The sequence below is a fragment of the Alligator mississippiensis genome, chromosome 3 (genome assembly GCF_030867095.1).
Source record: "Alligator mississippiensis isolate rAllMis1 chromosome 3, rAllMis1, whole genome shotgun sequence".
Taxonomy (NCBI): Eukaryota; Metazoa; Chordata; order Crocodylia; family Alligatoridae; genus Alligator; species Alligator mississippiensis.
This window is the reverse complement of record NC_081826.1, coordinates 38,685,593-38,704,629: the sequence shown is the minus strand read 5'-3', so window position 1 is coordinate 38,704,629 and position 19,037 is coordinate 38,685,593. Positions and strand designations below refer to the sequence as shown.

The following is a 19,037-nucleotide window of genomic DNA, read 5'->3' as shown; positions in this document are numbered from 1 at the left end:
TGTGAAAACTATGCATGTGCCATTGCTGCAAGTCATACTTCAGATTACTATAAAATTACTATTACTGTAAGGCAGGGATGGGCAATTATTTCGGCTGGAGGGCCACTTAACGAGTTCTGGTGAGCTGTCAAGGGCTGCAAGGCTGCAGAGACTTGATTATGTTGAATTAGCCTGAAATACAAAAAACCCTTCTGCATGCAAACCAGTAGGAGAAAAATCCTAATTTAAAATAAAAAAAAAAAAATGTCTGAGACTGTTTAAAAAGTTGATCTCAGAAAAATCAATGTTTTAAAACAATCATTCATAACTGTCCCTTTGCCTTTCAATGTGGTAAACTATTCTATGAAGTGCCAAATCTCATTTATGTATGACTGCCAATTCTGTTTTAAATTTAACATTTTTTTCCACTGTCAGTGTGGCCGTGATTCTTAATCTTCTCTCCAAGAGATAGCTGGATAGAGGCCTCTACATCTAGCTAACAAGGCAGAAACTCTGGTATTAATAAGGTTACAGGATTTTCTCAATGCTCTTCTCCAAGTATCATTTTTTGCTGCTGCCTCTTAACATTTGTTGTCCGTATAGAAAAAATATATATATTTCAAATGTTTAATTTCAATCTCTGGTTTTTTAATCAGATGCCTGTATTATGCTAACTCTTGACTTTCCTTCCATTTCATAGTCTTAACTGCTAAAGAGGACTTTTTTTTGCTTTATTAAAAATGATTTTCCTAATCTTTAACAGAATTTCATGTTTTAGAGGACTGTTCTCCTAAGAAGTTTTACAGTAAAAATGTTGATACACACCAGTCCAGGGCTGCACTAATGTCTTCACTGTATGAACACACACAAAATTGATAAGCCTTCCAGAAGTCTATTACTTAAGCAGTGTTGCAAATCCATTGATTAATAATTTACTGCACCTCATGTTACATGTTGAATTTCCTCAAGCTGAGAAGAAGCTGATGTTTTGGCTCAACTGGTCCTCTCTTTCACAGTTTGGGAATTACGACAGGGTTTCGGAAAACCCCATCTGCAAGTGGCTAAATTAGGTTCAAGCACTCAACTCTGCATCTAATTTTTTTAAATTTTGGACACTGTACCTAAACTACTGTGCAAGAACTTTTTTTTTTTTTTTAACATAATGCAAATCTTATTAACTCTTCGCTATGAAAAAAACTCAAGTAGTTTAAAGTGACAACAATTTAATGCAACTGAGATTTTAAAAAAAACCCCAACAAAATAAAACAGTATACCAAACACTTAAGCAACTATGTAATTTTATTGCCATGAAATGTCATAGACTTCAAAGTGACTCTATGAATAGTTACACATCTGCTAAATTTCTGCAGGTGAGGGCATTTCTCCCTCAGTTCGAGCTTGAAAAAAAAGTTACCAGCATTTACAGTTGAGTTCATTATATATATGTTCATTTCAAGTTACAGCAGCCCAAGGTTCCAACACATTTTACAGGATCTCAACCTGACAAACTGCTCCAACCTGATAGTTCTGCCAAATATTTTAAAGCTTCTTTAAAGATATTTTTGGAAGACCATGATGGTTTTCAGAAAGCCTGTAGGAGTGGCTGCCCCTTCACTTACAACTGATATAATAATCTACTATTAAAAGACGAGAAATAATAAACCATTTAGTTTTGAAATATTTTTCATATTTCTCCAAGCAAAACATTTTATTTCAATAATTGCAAGAACCTACTATGCTGTTGTAGCTAATCTATAAGGTGCAAATCTACTCTGCCTTCTGGTCGACTTCAGACTGGTATTGCTAACTACTTCTCTCTGGTGCGATGTCAGACATGTTTCAAGAGTAGGAGAGGAGGGAAAGGAGGGGCCGGGAAGTGAATGGATCAGAGATGCAACTCAAAACTTGAGTGCCTTAGGGGCTGGCAGCAAAGCTGCTCCTAATTTTTGCGTCCCCTAACAGCCCAAGGTCTCAGCCAGGTCCTGGTGTCTCAGTCACCTCCCTTCATTACACCACTGGAGTGAATTTTGGATACATCCTCTCTTCTACTGGTAACATGCCCAACTATTTCTAATAAAGCATCAGGCCAATTCTTATAAGCAACACTGCCTATATCTGCTACTTGTTCCTACAATGATGCCTCATGGAATAGTCATAATTCAGGAATACACATTCAAGCAGTAGCCTTCTGGCCCAGTCTTCTCCTCAGAGTACATGTAATACAAGCTTTCTTAGGAGCCGAGGCACAAAAAAAGCAGAACAAAACAAATGGAAATAGCCAATGTAAAGGAAGTGGACAGGACTTGATTGATAGCCTTCAATAAGTGGGCAGGTGGAGGCAGGGACAAAGAAAAGACAAGTTTACATCGTTAAAAAAGGAGAGAGCCAGACAGGCAGACACAGAGAGGAACCAGAGTTGGCATTCATCTTTATGCCTGTTCTTTGCAAGGTAGGATTCAAAAACAAGTCAAACAAAAGAAAATCCAGGATTCACTACACTGCCCACTACCTTTCCCTCTTCTAATGATGTAGTGTTGTAGAGGGAAAAAGGCTGAATACATTTAAAATACTAAGTAATGCAGGCTTGTCAAAATGACAATTTACAGTTTACATGTTGAAAACATCTGACAGCAAAAAATGAAGTGAAGAAAATAAGCCGTGCGAGTTAATACTCTACAGTCTGCCAAAGCAGGAGCTGCAGCAACACACAACTGTTGAAGCCGTATGTCTGCTGCTAGGAGGATTTTGCATATTTCACAAGGCATCTGTTCTTGAAATTACCTTCAGCAATACTAAAATAGACTGTATGATGCATCTAACTGGCAGCAACCAGTAACTCCATTTGATTTTTAATCCATAGTTCAAGGAAGAACCTCTTACTGTATACCAGTGGCTCTCAACTTTTTTAAGACTTAAGGTACCCCTTGGGAAATGCCAGCTCTTAAGTTTCACTTATTTTTTTGAGCACAGGAAAACAAAAGAGTAATTTCCCTGTTGCAAACAACTCAGGCCACATGTCAAAATGATTTTAATGCTATGGATTCCTATTTGAAATCTCTGGGTTTATCTTGTGAATCATGTCTGCACAACTAACAGCGCTAACACTGCATTGCACCCCCCCAGCACCCTTGAAAAGAAAGCAGCCCACCCCAGGGTGTTCTGTCACCATGGTTGAGATCACTGTTATACTTAAGCACAGCATGTATGCATTGGAAATTACTTCTCTACTGTAGCAAGGATATGAAGAACACTGAGTCTAACATGAAAGTTAGGGAAAACCACAGTGAAGACTGCCCTTATTAAATTAGTTATTCTTTTCTTGCACATAAACACATTAAGATAGTCTTTTATGACATGATGATCACATAGCTTTTTCCCAGAAGACTCCCATCTCATCCAGTAGACAAAACTGATTGTACTTATCTGACTACCTATTAAATATTGTTTTGTCCTCCCTGTTCAATATATAGTCCTACGCCTCATTTATTGCACAGTAGAAAAACCTGCTTTAAACAGACACTTTTCAACAGCAATCACTGTAGGTAAATGCTTTAAAAATGTTAGGAGTAGCATTTTCCCCACTTTACAGATGGGGAACTGAGGCAGAGATAAAAGGGAAAATAAACACCCACTAATTTTCACCACTCAGTTTGCTACACCTGATGATTTTTTTTTCAGGACTGTGTTTTATATAGTACTTGGTATGTTCAAAACAAAGCTCACATTTCCTTCAGCTGCAGCCACACACACTCACCACTTCTGCAAGTCAGATCCTGTTGTATCAACAACTAGACTTTCTTTTTTCTCCTGGAATCTTCTGCCACTCTCTCTACAAACTTTCCAACTTCTACAGCTGAAGTTGGGCTCCTACAGACAGCAACCTTCTCTAACACAAGCTTGCTGAAACATCCCACGCAACAGGCCTATCCTTTAACACTGTCCCCTTTGGAAAAAAAATACTGCGCAAAGATTTTACCATAATGCAGATCAGAGGGGGGATTAAAGTTACACAAGCATCTCCTATTGACACCAACATCATTAATAAGCAAAATGACATTGTGTTGATCTATCACACACAGCTCCACCACATGAGCTAATGATTCTAGCAATACAGATCAGGCGTTGGCAACCCATGGCCACAGGGCTGGATATACAGATATGGGGCTCTGGCTGCAGGAGTTCCCCCCACATGCTACTGTGGAGAGATGCAGAAGTGGCAGCTGGGTCCTAGCTAGGGGTGCACTGATAGGAAGTGGGGCAGGGGCAGGCACTGCTCAGCCAGGGTGGTGAACGTGACCCCAGGACCAGGAGTGGAAGGGAGCCAAAAGGCGGCTCGTCCAGGGTGTATGGGGGGAGGTAGGGCAGCTCCAAGCCCACACCATGGGAGAGGCATGGTGGGGAGGGGATATATGCCCTCTTGGATTTGTGTGCAGGGCAAAGGTGGGCTGCCTGCTGCAGGCTCAGGGCCAGGGGCTGTGCTGGACTCTTCCCAGCAGGGGGGCTGGGGGGGAGGGAGTTTGGGGCAGGCAGCAGCACCACTGGGAAGGGTCACCGTGGAGAATTTTGGGGTGGCTATAGCCCACCCCATAGCCATGCCTCCCAATACTACCTCCGCCCCCCCCCCACCCCCATGAAGCCCAGACTCCCCACTGGAAGAAGCCAGTGCAGCCCCTGGCCCCAAGCCTGCCCTCAACCCACACACAAGTCTGAGGGGGCACATGACTCCCATGCCTCACCTGGGGGTGCACGCAGAAGCAAGGAGCCGCCCCCCCTGCACCTCCTGGATGAGACACCTGCAGCTCCATCCTGCTCCCAGCGCCAGGGTCGCATTCACCACCCTGGCTGGGCAGCGCCTGCCCCTGACCCACTCCCCTCCTTCACTGTGGGGGCCTCAATCTCCTCCCCCAGCTCACAGACTTACTGGCAGGATACTGCTCTCCAAGCTGCTTGGCTGAATTCCTGGCCACGTTCATGTGTGTGGCTGCATGCACGCACGCAGCATTTATCAGTGACATTATCAGCTACATCGGCCAACTGCTGACGTTAATTATCCTTTTATTAGTGGTGATCCTATATGTGACCAATATATCGGTACACCTCTAGTCCTAGCACCTGCCTGCATCTAACCAGAACTGGGTCATTCCAGCCCACAACACAAAAAGGCTGCTAAACACCAATATAGTCGATCGTCTTCTAGGTAGACCACCATTAGGAGGAGAATGAGCCCAGTGGATTTTATCATTACCTGACAGCAGAGAAACGGCAAAACTCTGGATTTCATCTCAGGCTCTGGAGGAGTGAATAACGTAGTAAGGACACACACTTCCTGCCCCTGCATCCAGATGTTGAACCCGGTCCCTCATTCCCTGTCGCAAGCTTCTCTTTCGGAACTACAGACCAGGCAGCCTCATCTCATTCCCTGGAAAAGTCATGGGGCAGGTCCTCAAGAAATCCATTTTGAAGCACTTGGAGGAGAAGGTGATAAGGAAGTCAGCATGGATTCACCAAGGTCATGTCTGATCAACCTGATTGGCTTCTATGATGAGATGACTGGCTCTGTGGATGCAGGGGAAAGTAGTGGATGTGATATACCTTGACTTTAGCAAGGCTTTTGATATGGTCTCCCTCAACATTCTCACAAAGAAGCTAAGGATATCAGGGTTGGATGGATGAATGCACTGTAAGGTGGACAGAAAATTGGATGGATCATTGGGCTCAGAGGGTAGTAGTCGATGGCTCGATATCTAGTTGGAAGCCAACATCAAGTGGAGTGCCCCAGGGGTTGGTCCTGGAGTCGGTTTTGTTCAATATCTTCATTAATGACCCAGAAGATGGGATGGCATGCACAGAAAGTTTGCAGATGACACCAAGGTACGGGCAGTAGTAGATACACTGGAGGGTAGAGCTAGGATTCAGAGTGACCTCGAGAAACTGGAGGATTGGGACAAAAGAAATCTCACAAGGGCAATGAAAATGGTTAGGGGGCTGGGACACATGACTTCTGAGGAGAGCCTGAGGGAACTGGGCTTATTTAGTCTGGAGAAGAGAAGGACTGAGGGAGAGGTGGCGGAGGAATTTAATAGAAGTCTTCAACTACGTGAAGGGGGTTCCAAAGAGGATGGAGCTGGACTGTTCTCAGCTGTGGCAGATGATAGCACAAGGAGCAATGTTCTCCAGTTGAAGCAAGGGAAGTTTAGGTTTAGTATTGGGAAAAACTCTCACTAGGAGGGTAGTAAAACACTGAAACAGGTTACCCACAGAGGTGGTGGCATATCCATTACTGGAGGTTTTTAAAACCTGGCTAGACAAAGCCCTGGCCAGGATGATATAGTTGGGGGTGGTCCCGCTTTGAGCAGGGGGTTAGACTAGATGACTTCCTGAGGTCCCTTCCAACCCTAATTTTCTATGATTCTTCATGCCATGAAACTTGTCATGCCAGTCCCAATCTCTTTGAATAGCCAATCTTAGTTTTCCACTGCAGTCTTGCTGCCTGGAGTTTCAATCTCAGTTCTCCCCTTTCCCTGCTCACAGATTATTAAACAAGAAGGGACCATTGTTTTTAGTTGAATCTCCTGTACAGGACTTTCTGAAAAGTTCTTTGCCCTGTCTCCCCATCTCTCTTTTTTGTCATTTCAGTTTCTTTGACTAGCCAATCCTGGCTCTCCTCCTGGATCCCCTTTGTCAAATCTGTCCCACTTCCCTCTCCCTCTTCATATAGGTTCCTAAGTTTCAGTCTCCTTGTCCAAACAAACTCAGTCTTCCCCTTTCTTCTAACTCCTGGTCAGTCTGTGTTCAGTTCCCATCCAACTGGCTACCAGTCCTATTTCATGTCCTCCGATTTTTCTCACCAGCTTACAAAGCTAGTTCGTCTCCTTGAAGCTTCCCCTATGCTGCCCTCCCCAAAACTGTTTCTGTCCTCCACTCCAGTCTCAGATTCTTTGCTCCCCTGAGAAAGGGTGAACGTGCCCAGTGAGGATAGAGCCTTTGAAACTTTCCATGACAACAAGTGTAGAAGACATTAATCTTCTAAACTGCCACTTCTTCTAAACTGACATTAATTTTCTTCTAAACTGCCACTTTTTAGAGGACGTTTTTGGCAGATTTTCACAGGGATGACAAAAGATGCTTCTCTAACAAGGGTCGCTGATAATTCCAACGACTGCTCCAAAGTGTAGAAGTAGAGCTTTAAATGGGTAACATGAAGTATTTGCCCGTAGCCTCATTTGTGGAAACAGATGAGCCTTTTTAGCTGACATTTTAAAATTAATTCAATCAGAGGGTGACACCCAGCATGGAAAATTTCAGTCCAAATGGTCAAAGTTTGACAAAGCAACAGGTTATGCTAACCTTACCCATTACACAAACAAATATAGATGGGCTCAAATATTCTGTCTTCTATAAATTTACATTACCTGTTTCAAAGGTATTTTATATTCCATCCTAATTTTATTTGTATTGTTTGGTTTTTAAGATATGGTATATGGCTGGTACATTTTTAAAATGCCAATTATTTATGCATTTCAGTAAAATTTAAAAAAATAGAAATTTTGTAATAGTACCTCAATTTAATTAGTGACACAAAATGTATTAGCTATTTTCAAGTGAAAAATACCCCAATGAATTTGGAATCAAAACACACTCTTTTAAAAAGAAACTTAGTTTAAAAAGTTGAGTTTTAATAAAAAACAATTTATACAGAACATAACATGGAAGTTTTCATGTTAATAAAGGAGTAAAAAATAGTTTGCTTGGTTGATGATCAAAGCAAACACCGACACTGACTTGGAGTGTAAGAATAAAAAAAATGTAGTGACTAACTGCTTTGTGAAAAATGAGGGAAAACATTTCCCATAGTTCCTGTTATAATATCCAAGATTTTATTAGTAGCTCCCTGATTCCTTAAAAAAAATCTGGCATTACATTTTATTGCATTTCATTAAAAAAAGAGATAGAATAAGAGCACAGCAGGAACTTGTTCACTTGCAGTAGTGACTGAGAAAATTGCATGGAACAATGGGAAGTTGAGGAGGAAGCAGGAGAGGGGAAAAATACAAAACCTTAAAAAAAAATCTACCTACAATAGGAAGTTTTACAAAAAAATTCTCCAACAGCTCTTATGAATTAATCCATTTTTATCAATGTGTTTAAAACTCTGACATTACATTTTATTACATTATTACATATTAAATATTATATGTATTAATCTCTAACCACATTGTCTACTGGGGCTCACTCCCTATGACTCCTAAAGAGTTTAATACAAGTCAATATGCTCATCAAGGAGCATATCTGTGGGGGGCCTGCAGGGGAGATAATGCTTAGGGGCAATCAGCACGGGTTCACCAAAGTCAGGTCCTGCCAGACCAACCTGATTACCTTTTACGACCAAGTAACTAAATCCTTGGATGATGGTGTTGCTGTGGACATAGTCTTTCTAGACTTTATGAAGGCCTTTGACACGGTCTCTCACCCCATCCTCATCAATAAATTAAGTGACTGCGGCATTGATACCTGCACAGTTGGATGGGTAAAAAATTGGCTGATGGGGCGCACCCAGAGAGTAGTGGTGGACAGGTTGTACTCAACCTGGTGAGATGTGAGCAGTGGGGTACCCCAGGGCTCGGTCCTTGGGCCTGCACTGTTTAAACATCTTCATCAGTGACTTGGATGAGGGGGTGGAAAGCACGCTGTCTAAGTTTGCTAATGACACTAAGATGTGGGGCGAGGTGGATACACTTGAAGGGAGAGAGAGGCTGCAACTAGATTTAGACAGACTACAAAAGTAGCATGGGGTTCAACGTAGACAAATGCAGGGTGCTACACCTTGGGAGAAGGAATCCACAGCATACATACAGGCTGGGGAGTTCCCTTCTTGAAAGCACAGAGGCAGAAAGGGATCTTGAAGTCATTATTGACTCTAAGATGAACATAAGCCACCAATGCCAGACCACAGCCAGCAAGGCCAGCCATACCTTGTCATGCATCCAAAGGTGCAACTCAAGCCTGTCCAGAGAGGTGATACTCCCCCTCTATGCAACTTTGGTCAGGCCACAGTTGGAGTACTGCGTCCAGTACTGGACGCCGCACTTCAAAAGGGATGTGACCAGCCTGGAGAGGGTTCAGAGGAGGGCCACCCGCTTGGTGAGAGGGCAGCAGGACAGGCCTTATGAGAAGAGACTGAAGGACCTGAACCTGTTCAGCCTCAGCAAGAGGAGGCTGAGGGGGGACCTGGTGGCTGCCTACAAGCTCATCAGGGGGATCAACAGCAAACAGGCAGAGCTCTTTTCTCCCCAGCACCACCTGGGGTGATGAGGAACAGTGGTCATAAGCTGATGGAGAATAGGCTTAAGTTGGAGATCAGAAGGCAATATTTTACAGTTAGGGTGGCTAAAATCTGGAACCAACTTCCCAGGGAAGTGGTCCTCGCCCCTACCTTGGGCAGAGTCAAGAAGAGGTTGGATGATCACCTGTCTGGGGTCTTGTGAACCCAGCAGTCATTCCTGCCTGTGGCAGGGGGTCAGGTTAGATGATCTGTTCAGGTCCCTCCTGACCCTAGCTACTATGAAACTGTGAAACCTGTTTTTCAACAGGTTTGTACCAACAACTGGAGGAGAGTAATTGGTGGAAGACTCGTCTGTTCTATGCTCCTGAGCTTAAGACCTCCCCCCCCACTAATTAGCAAGCTGAGCTTTATACTTTAAACTGCAACTCCCTTGGTCAGGAAGAATGTCTCTGAGGTAACTAGAAAGTTTTAAAATAAACTGCTCTGTAAGTTACTAAACTTTGTGATCAAACTATTAAACAACAAGAAAGATACTGCATCATAAAATGTAGTAATGCCATTTGATAAACAAAAACACAACCGAATTATTTATGATACTGCTGCACAGAACACTAGCACATGTTCAGCTGTACATCTTCCAATAATGAAGCATCAGGACAGAACTCTCAACACAGTTCTGACTCTGCTCTTAAGTTTGTGTTTAAAAGCAAGGAAAACTATGAATAAATTACTGGTTTGTGGATTAGTGTAAAGGAAAATTAACAAAGCTCAACTGAACTTTCATCTATGGAAGAAAAGTGTATCCAGTTTTCCCACAGCAGCTATTTGAAAAAGAAGCCTTTCTCCATTTATAAAATTACGGAGAGTCCACTTTCCACTAAAATGTTTGGTTTTACCATATCGCATATATAAACAAGCTTCTTATTCTCACTCTCAGCTCTGCCCTTCCTTCCCTTATCTGTTCATCTTTCATGTCATCTCTACTACTACCACCTTTATGTCTCCAGTCTTATCTAGGCCAACTTTTAATACCATTACCTTCATCCAAATCCCTGCTTGTGGGATTTCCATGAGGCTTACAAGAAATCAAAAAACAGACAACAGGAGTATCTGAGGGCAGTGTTTCCTTTTTAATTTTATTTGGAACTGCCTGAAAATGTTAAGTTGTGGAACATCTGAGCCATAACTATCTATAAAGATAGTTGCGTTATAGTTACATGCTATAATTACAAAGATACATGTATAAATATAAGAGCCTGATCTAATTTTCATTACCCCTTTGCTTTTCTTCTTATCACTATTATTTATGTTTTACCCCATATGAGATGCACTCTGAGATGGAGATACCTCCCACTAGGTGTTTAGTGCATCTTGTATAATATTTGGACCATGATCATGACTGGGACCTCCATATACCATGATGATGAAAATACAAATGACTGACTATAACTGGTCCAATATAAAATATCACCAACAAAATCCTTGCCTCTCAATCAAATTGGTTAATGATTTTACATTCAACTCTTGTTGAGAGCCAACACAACCAATAGCAAGATGGCAGCTCCCTGAAACCAGGGACAACTTTTACGTAAAAACAAGTTTTCAACCTACCTCACAATTTAAAACCAAAAGCAACTGCAAAGTCCCTAGTAAATTTTATGGAACCACTGGCATTTCTCCCTTGTGGGCTCAAAATTCTGCAAAATTGTTGTACTTTTTTTTCCTTTTTTTTTTTTTTAAAGGAAAGTCTCATTCCCTCCCAGGAATCAGCCCAAGAAGTGCCAGTGCTTTACGTCAGTGGTGTCCAACTCACCAGTCCCTGTGCACCCAGTCTAGTACATGGAGTCAGTCCATGGGCTCATAGAGCTCCCCCCAGATCAGAAAAACTGACAGTAAAGTGAGCAGCAGCATTAACTGCCACAGCTTCCAGAGCCACAACAATTGATGGTGCTACCACTCCCCCAACACCAAAGTTCTGGACCCTTGGGAAGTCCCATGAGCTGGATGACAACTTCATGGCTTGCGTCCAGTCTGTATACATATTTTGGTTACCCTCACTTTAAACTTAAACAGACCACCCTTCTTTTAAAGAATTCTGATACTATTCAACTGCATACATCTGTCTTTTGTCACCTGATTTGTATTAAAATCAATACACCTGATTTTATTGATTTGTAAGCTAGAATGATTAGTACAATTTTCTTGGACAATGTATAGTTTAAATGGGTAGGAGTTTGTCAATGCCAGCACAGAAATACTTTCTAAATTAGAATCATTTCAATGTACATATTACAAAGATAAAAGATAAACAGACACATGACAATGATTTGCTACATAAAGTAAAGCTAATTTGTGTTCATTTTAATAGAAAATTCTATATGTCCCGCTGGATTAAGAGAGAAGAATTTTAAAAAGGACATTCTTACCCACAGTCTGGAGCTGGGCACCATCTACAATCTGGATCTGCAACAAGCCATCGCCTAAGCATAAATTCTTCGTATTTTTCCATCAAGATGTCATCGTTTAATATCAAACGAATGTCATGTGGATTGAATCGTTCAGAACATTCTGGACAGCTGATATTAACTCTACTCTCAGAGATTTCTATCCGGAGATACTGACGTAAGCAATCCACACAGGATCTATGGTGACAAGTCATTATTTCTGGGAACCTGTCCTTAGAGTGCCGTAATAGACACAAGGGGCACTCCATGAAGTCTCCAGTTGGTTTACTGCTAGAGGTGGTGCCATTGTCAGAAGAGGTACATGTGGAGAAGATAGAGTTCTTGTCTGTGCACATTTCAGAATGTATACTTTCAATACTTGCAATTCCATCCACCCCTCCATTTAAATCCCTAGATTTGCGTTTTGTATCCTTTTTCCTTCGGAAGAGGGAGCCCAGTGAAATTCTTCTTTTCTTTGGTGCCTTTTTAACTGAAGGCAAACTTACTGAAGAGGCAGAAGACTGCAGGTCCCGATCAGAGCCCATTTGCCGATGCAAACTCATGTCTAGAATACTCATCAGAAGTGGGTCAAAGTTCATGTGTTACCCTTATCGTTTTTAAGGCTCAAATGAATACAAAGTAGTAGTGTGCTTAAGTCATGTTACCAGGTGATCCAACTTGATGGTCTTCATAAAGAAAATTCTTCATGTACATTTGTTTCCAGGGAAGTCTTCACAGAAATTCTCTTAAGTCCAAAAAACAAAACAAAAAGACATATTAGCATTTTATTCACTCTTTAAATTCTAAGAGCACAGCATCTGGAGGACCACTTTACTCATATTACTGCCCCCTTGCCACACTAAAAGCCTAAAACAAAAAAAGACCCATAGGCACTATTGTCAACCCCCATAGGCACTATTGTCATTAAAACAAGGGCAACCATCTATTGTACCAACTAGCTCTCTTGCAATTTCTTCATTGGATGGAGTGATCAGAAAACTTGGCACCCAGTAATGCAACACTTTTGTAATGAAGAAAGAAAAATGAGTTCTCCTATAAGCCAATTTTGCAGAAATGGATTCTTAATGTCTATTAGAGACAGCCACGTGACTGACAACTTGAACTGCTTCTCAACTTTCTAAATACCGCCTTGATGTGGAGACCTAGAGACTGCACCTGGTTTTTGTGATTTTATTTGTAGCTTTGATCATACTGAAGTTAACTGCTAGAAAGAACAGGGATATGTCACACATTTTTACATTTATGCATTTTGCTAGAGATGAGAGTAAGGATTCTGTGTGCTCCAGCCTGTTGGGCCAGACGACCTTGAGCCAACAATCCATACAAAATTTGTATCTCTGATATGGAACCAGCAGGGTGGATAAAAATGAACAATTTTACTATTTTTTTTTTATTTAATCATTTATTTTTTAAGATGCTTTAAAAAAAAATCTATATAAAGATAGTTTTAAGTTAAGATATGTTAAAGCTCAAAGATATCATCATGGAATAGGGATTATAACTTCTAAATTATATATTATTTGAAGTTATACATATATTCATGCAACCTTTTTAGAAAAGTTTGATAAACAGGTCACAACAGGTCATGGACTATATTGGGGGCCCATCTTATGGGGTTCCCAGAGTCTCCTCTATAGATTAGTAAAGGTTTAAAAAAAACCCACTATCTAGTAGGGACTCAGTGCTCAGTCTCAAAGATCCCATTAAGCATCTCTGTGATGCTTAGTTTCAGTTCTTAAACTGTGGATTTGTGTCTCCAGAGACAACATCCTTGTTAACAGCAGTATATGGACATGAGAGAGAACAGACCTGATTACCTAACCATGAGCTCTACTGTCTCTCTGTAAGTTTGCATACACACAGTCAAGCCCATACCTTTCTCTAAAAGTGCAAGTTTCGAGAAGTTAAATGAATAAAGGATATCAAACAACAATAATGATCTTTTGTTGAAAACAATGATTAAATCAAGCCTTCCTGACCAGCGATTTAAATCAATTTATTTAAAAATTAAATCTGCCCTGGGAACCAGTCACTGTTCAACCAGTGGAAGCCATAATAAGAAGCTCCAAAGGCCAGGTCTGAAAGTGAGTTGTCCAGGCAAAGAAAAGTGACACAGGATGAAATCCCCACTTTCACAGGCTGGATATGGACCACAGGCTATATATGTTTGACACCCCTATCATGGGGCTGTTGTGCTACAAAAATAGTTACGATATAGGAGTGGGTTTACTTATTTTGTAAGCATAGTGCATTATTACAAGATCCTCTGTACATTTAATAGTGTATTTCTACTTCTCCAATTAGGGGACTGTGCTACAAAACTGCTGAGCTACATATCATGCATAATGTATGAAAATAAGTTGTGGTAATTTTAATAAACTTGAGGTACTAGCATTCCAAAAAGAACAATAGATACTGCATTATGCATCCACAAACGGATTCACTAAAACCAGTTCATTGTTCTTACAAAGTAACTTCGTCTCTCTGTTGCAACTACATTAGCATTTACTTTAAGCATGCAAGTCTATAAAATATATTGCAGAGTCATTTCCATGGCAACTTTACTGCAGGAGTACACAAAGGGAGTCCTACTTTTAAAAACCTGCAGTTTCATGCTGTGTGTATTTGCACTGCCAGTTGATAATCTTCCACTGTCACTCAAGTTGATGTAAACAACATGAACTACGAGACTTTTTCCTCTCTTGAAAAAGTGGAGAAGACAGAGGCCTTGGGAAAAAAGAATTTCATAAATAAGATATGTTCAGTACCATTTGTACAAGTTGTTACTTTTTTTTCCCTTAGGAAGGATATGCCTTACACTGAGCCCAATATAAAACACTTAAAAATGCTACAAATATATAAAGTCAAAATATTTTTAGAACATCATTTATGGTTAAAATCTACAGCTGAAATATTAACATTACACTATTCCTTCTTAAATTATGACTGCTTTCTAACATTGCACCTCATTTCACAGTAGTTAAAACTATGTGTTTTGACATTTACAATCCAGCTTGTCATTTTGCCCAAAACAGTAAGGTAAAACAAATACTGTTAAGTTTCAAAGTGCTATGCTACTGGAAGGAAATGAAGATTCTTCTACTAAGAAACTGCACACTAAATCATTAAGGCAAATGAGTTACATAGGCATAACTATTTCTAGGCTGCAAACCTGCAGAACACCAGTCATATGTTGTGTGTTCTAGAAGGTAAATGCAGCACTCAGTGTCAATATAGAGTGTCAATCATATAAGTGTTCTATGTATCATATGATTATATTTTGACATTATAAAATGTTCACATTTTAAACAATTTTGTAAAACAGTAGCTTAACTACACTTACACACTTTGAAGCAGGATTCCCATAGACCAATCCAAAAAAAAAAAAAAATCAGGGCAAAACTGAGTATAGCTTCTTTAGAATGATTCCAACACTTTCTTCAATAACAAAAACAAATTTAAAATACTTCTATAGAAAGCATTAATTCTGCACACATTATAAACTTACATGTACGTGTGCACGCAGATGCACACACACACACAAGTTCATACCAACTCTAGCAGAGAAGCATGGAACATATTCAGTAACAGGGTGTATTTTACCTATTGATCCATACTGTAGCAAGCAACCCTGATCCAATGAACGTAACCCAGGGGCAATTTAACTGGTTTTGGCAAGTTAAGCAAACACAAAGCCAAAATGACACTTGCAGAAAGTTGTTTTGTTACATACTTTCATAGTTAAAAAAAACCCTATTCCAATTATTCAGTGAGGAAATGGGACTGCTAAACACACAAGCCTGTGAGATCACCTTCACTCTTTTCATATTTGTTTAAACAGCTCCCACAGTAAGCCAAAGACATTGCAGAACAAAGAAAGAAAAGCCCTGCCCCCAAGGAGATTACAGTCCAATTTTATAAAATGCCCTCCCAGCAAGCAGGGAAGGGCAGGCAGAGTTGAAGAGAAAGGAAAATTCAGAACCAGGCTTGTAAATAAAATGCAGACCACAAGCCTTCCTAAATAGAACAACCATTGGCTAGTTGGTCCAAGCAGGAAGTCTTGAAGCAACTGCAAAAGAGAGGGAAGAAGAAATAAGAATGACAATAAAGAGATAAAAAATATTGGGGGACAGGAAGGCATATTAGGACAACAGGATGTATAAAAATAAGTAACTTTTAGTAACTAGTGATTCTGTTTTAAAAGAATTTAAAGTGCCCTGAGGAGGACAGTTAAGCTGCTGACAGAGGTTGGGGGGGAGGGTCGGGGGGGGAAAACGGGACACCAAAACAGTGCTTTACTGAAAGAGGACCCACGTCAGTTTGACTCAGCTCACCCAACACATGTAGAGAAAGTGTGCACTTTAGCAGGGCTTTTTGTCACTTTTATCAAATAGCTGATTCAATCAGCTATTCAATAAAAATGACAAAAATCCCTGCTGAAGTGCATAATCTATACAGGTGTTGGGTGAGCTAGGTCAAACGGACGGTGGCTACTTTTCTAGGCATATGCTGCTGCGCTTGGTGCAGGGCATGCTGAGCTGAAAGTAAAGCAGCGTTTTGGTTTTTTCCCCCCATGTCTTTCAGAAGCCTTAGTTCTATGTAGTAAGCTACAAAGATTTTGCTATTTGTATTGTGTCCGGTTTCCAAGGGGATCCTACAGCTTTATTTCATGTTTTTAATTTCACCCTACAAAAATTTCTTTAAAAGCAGTTAACATAGCTGAAGGCAAAAAATGCCTTCCTAAAAAAAAAAAAAAGAAAAAAAGAAAAGCATACGGCTACATATACCCATTCCCAGAACACGCCATCTCCATCCCAAATAAATTAAGGGTAATGAACCCCAGTCACTGTCCGAAACACACAACCTTGATTTCTGTATTTTCCAATCAAGACACTGTGATCACAATAATTTAAGTTCCAATAGAACAAACTAAGCATTGGAGTCTAAAATATACTTTCGTTGGATGCTAAATGCATTACTGTAGAGCAGGGGCAGGTAATTATTTTGGGCAGAGGACCGCTTACCCAATTTTGGCAAGCTGTCGAGGGCCGCATGGGTAGCCCCGTTCCTTGACAGGTGCCCCGCCCCCTGGTCACCATCTTGGGACCAATGTCTTGGGACCAATGTCCCAGGGCCAGCACCGGTGCAGCCCAGAGTGGGGTGCAGGCTGGCAGGGGTATGTGGAGCTGGGCTGGGATGCACCAGCAGGGAGAGGTGGGGAGCTGGCTTGCCTCCACAGAGCCCCTGCTGACCAGGACCCCTGTACTCCTGCCGCCCTGCTCTGGGCCCCGCCGGTGCTGGCCCTGGGACAACAGTGTGGGTCCCGTGTACCCATTTACTCCCAGTGCCCCCCAGCCCTCCAGTACAGGTGGGAAGCAGCATGCAGCCCATACCCCATGCTCCCCAGTAGGGAACCAGCTGGTGCTGAGTGTGGGGAAAAGTGGCCCCTCTCCCACCCCATGACTGGTGATCCCTGCTGCAGCTGCTCGCAGCCCGCACAGGGCTGTCCTGAGCATGCACAGACAGACCCATGCGGGCTGCGAGCAGCTGCAGTGCAGGGCACCGGCCACAGGGTGGGCAAGGGGCTGCTTTTTTCGCACTCAGCACCAGCTTGTAACCCACCCCTGCAGCCAGCTTGGGCTCGCTCGTTGGGGCTGCGCACGGCGGCAGCAGCTGCAGCCCGCCCCCACTTGCTGTGTCAGGCAGTGTTTACCACCGCCACCTCTGGGCTGCCCTGTGCACAAGCTCTGGGCAGGCAGCAGCAGCAAATACTGCCCAGTGCAGCAGGTGGGGGGCCACAGCTGCTGCTGACGCGGCACAGCCCCAACGGGTGAGCCTGGAGCTGGCACGGGGCCCAGGCTGGCAGTGGGGGTGGGTTACAAGCTGATGCTAAGTGCGGGAAAAGCGGCCCTTCCCCTGCCCTGTGGCCGGTATCCCACACTGCAGATGCTTGCAGCCTGCATGGGGCTGCCTGTGCCTGCTCAGGACAGCCCCACGCGGGTTGTGAGGTTGCAGCAGGCAGCATGGGCCATGGAGCAGGGGAGGTGCCGCTTTTGCCTGGGCTCCTTCCCTGCCCCCCCCCCCCAACCAACTACCTGAGCTTCAGGTGCAGCCACATGCTCCCAGGCCAGAAGCCCCTGCTGGGGCTGGGGGCAGGGGGCAGGGCCGGGCAGGCCCTACTGTTGCGGGAACCCACCGGGCTTCCCCTGGGTCCTACTGCCCCTGCTTCCTGTCATCTTTGACAGGAACCAAAAGACAGATAAATATTAACTTTCTAAATTTTTTAGGGGCCCCGCAGGCCAGATAGAATGGCTCCGCGAACTGTATTTTGCCCACCCCTGAACAAGGGAGTAATGAGGTAGGTGTAATCCAATTTATATTGTTATCTAACAAATTAGCTATATCAGGACTGTAGCTATATCAGTTCTAACAATTTTTTTAAGTGCAAGTTAGGCCAAAATTTGCGCTAAAATAAATAAATAAATAAATAAATAAATAAATTAACCACCCAAAAAACACAAGGACATTTTTAAAAGGATGTAATGATTTCAATATTTTAAAGTATGATGACAGCTGCACAGAAATCCCTTTATTATTCCAAATGTGTTAAGACTACATTTTTCAAGAGAAATCTTTTCACTGAAAAGGATTACATGAAAATTTCACATTTGATTCTTGGCACTCCATCTGAAATACAGCAAATTACAAATAACAGAATATAGCAGAACAATATTTGTTACTGCTTCTGTTAAGGCAGCTCTGTCAGCCTGAAATCTGGTAAAAGATACCAACACTTACTCATGTTGCCCTACCAATTGTGGGCTTACAATCATACTTCCTAATCAAGAGCCTCCTTCTTCCACCAACACTCTTCCTAAATTAAAGACCCACACAAAGAACAGGCCTGACTACATGCGATCAAAAAGCTCCAAACAAACAGGTGACTTCTCCAAATCTGTCCATTAAGATAATTTCAAGTACATTTGTAACTCAGATGGTAAACAACAGGATACAAATACACATCTGTGAAAAAATTAAGCTTCTGGCCTTAAGAGTCTCAAAAAAAAAATCTTGAAAAGGTTATTAATACATGTGTATGTTGATGCATGTTGTTAAATATATACCTACAACCATGTGTATGTATATACACAGTGGGTATCTTCCCAATACATGAAATTGTTTTTTAATGAGGAAGGAGAGAGGTGATATCACACATTTCATATGGAAGTAACTTAGCATGCAGAGTATAATACAGCTAATCTATTGTGAAAAAAAAATTACTTCAGCTGAGAACTTCCAACAACTTCCTT

At 41.9% G+C, this 19,037-nt stretch overlaps 1 protein-coding gene across 3 annotated transcripts in view; it reads right to left on the bottom strand.

Annotated features, from left to right (window-relative positions):
• The window catches only part of RNF19A (ring finger protein 19A, RBR E3 ubiquitin protein ligase), a 104,820-nt gene that overhangs the window by 26,146 nt on the left and 59,637 nt on the right, over positions 1-19,037 (bottom strand). For 2 of the 3 annotated variants that reach the window (XM_006268796.4, XM_019495740.2), the window contains one exon: positions 11,689-12,451. In XM_006268796.4, the coding sequence (XP_006268858.1) occupies positions 11,689-12,305 (617 nt within the window). In that variant the 5' untranslated portion in view covers positions 12,306-12,451. Of the gene's footprint in view, positions 1-11,688; positions 12,452-14,319; positions 14,455-19,037 lie in introns of all 3 variants that reach the window. The other variant, XM_019495739.2, reaches the window with a different exon arrangement.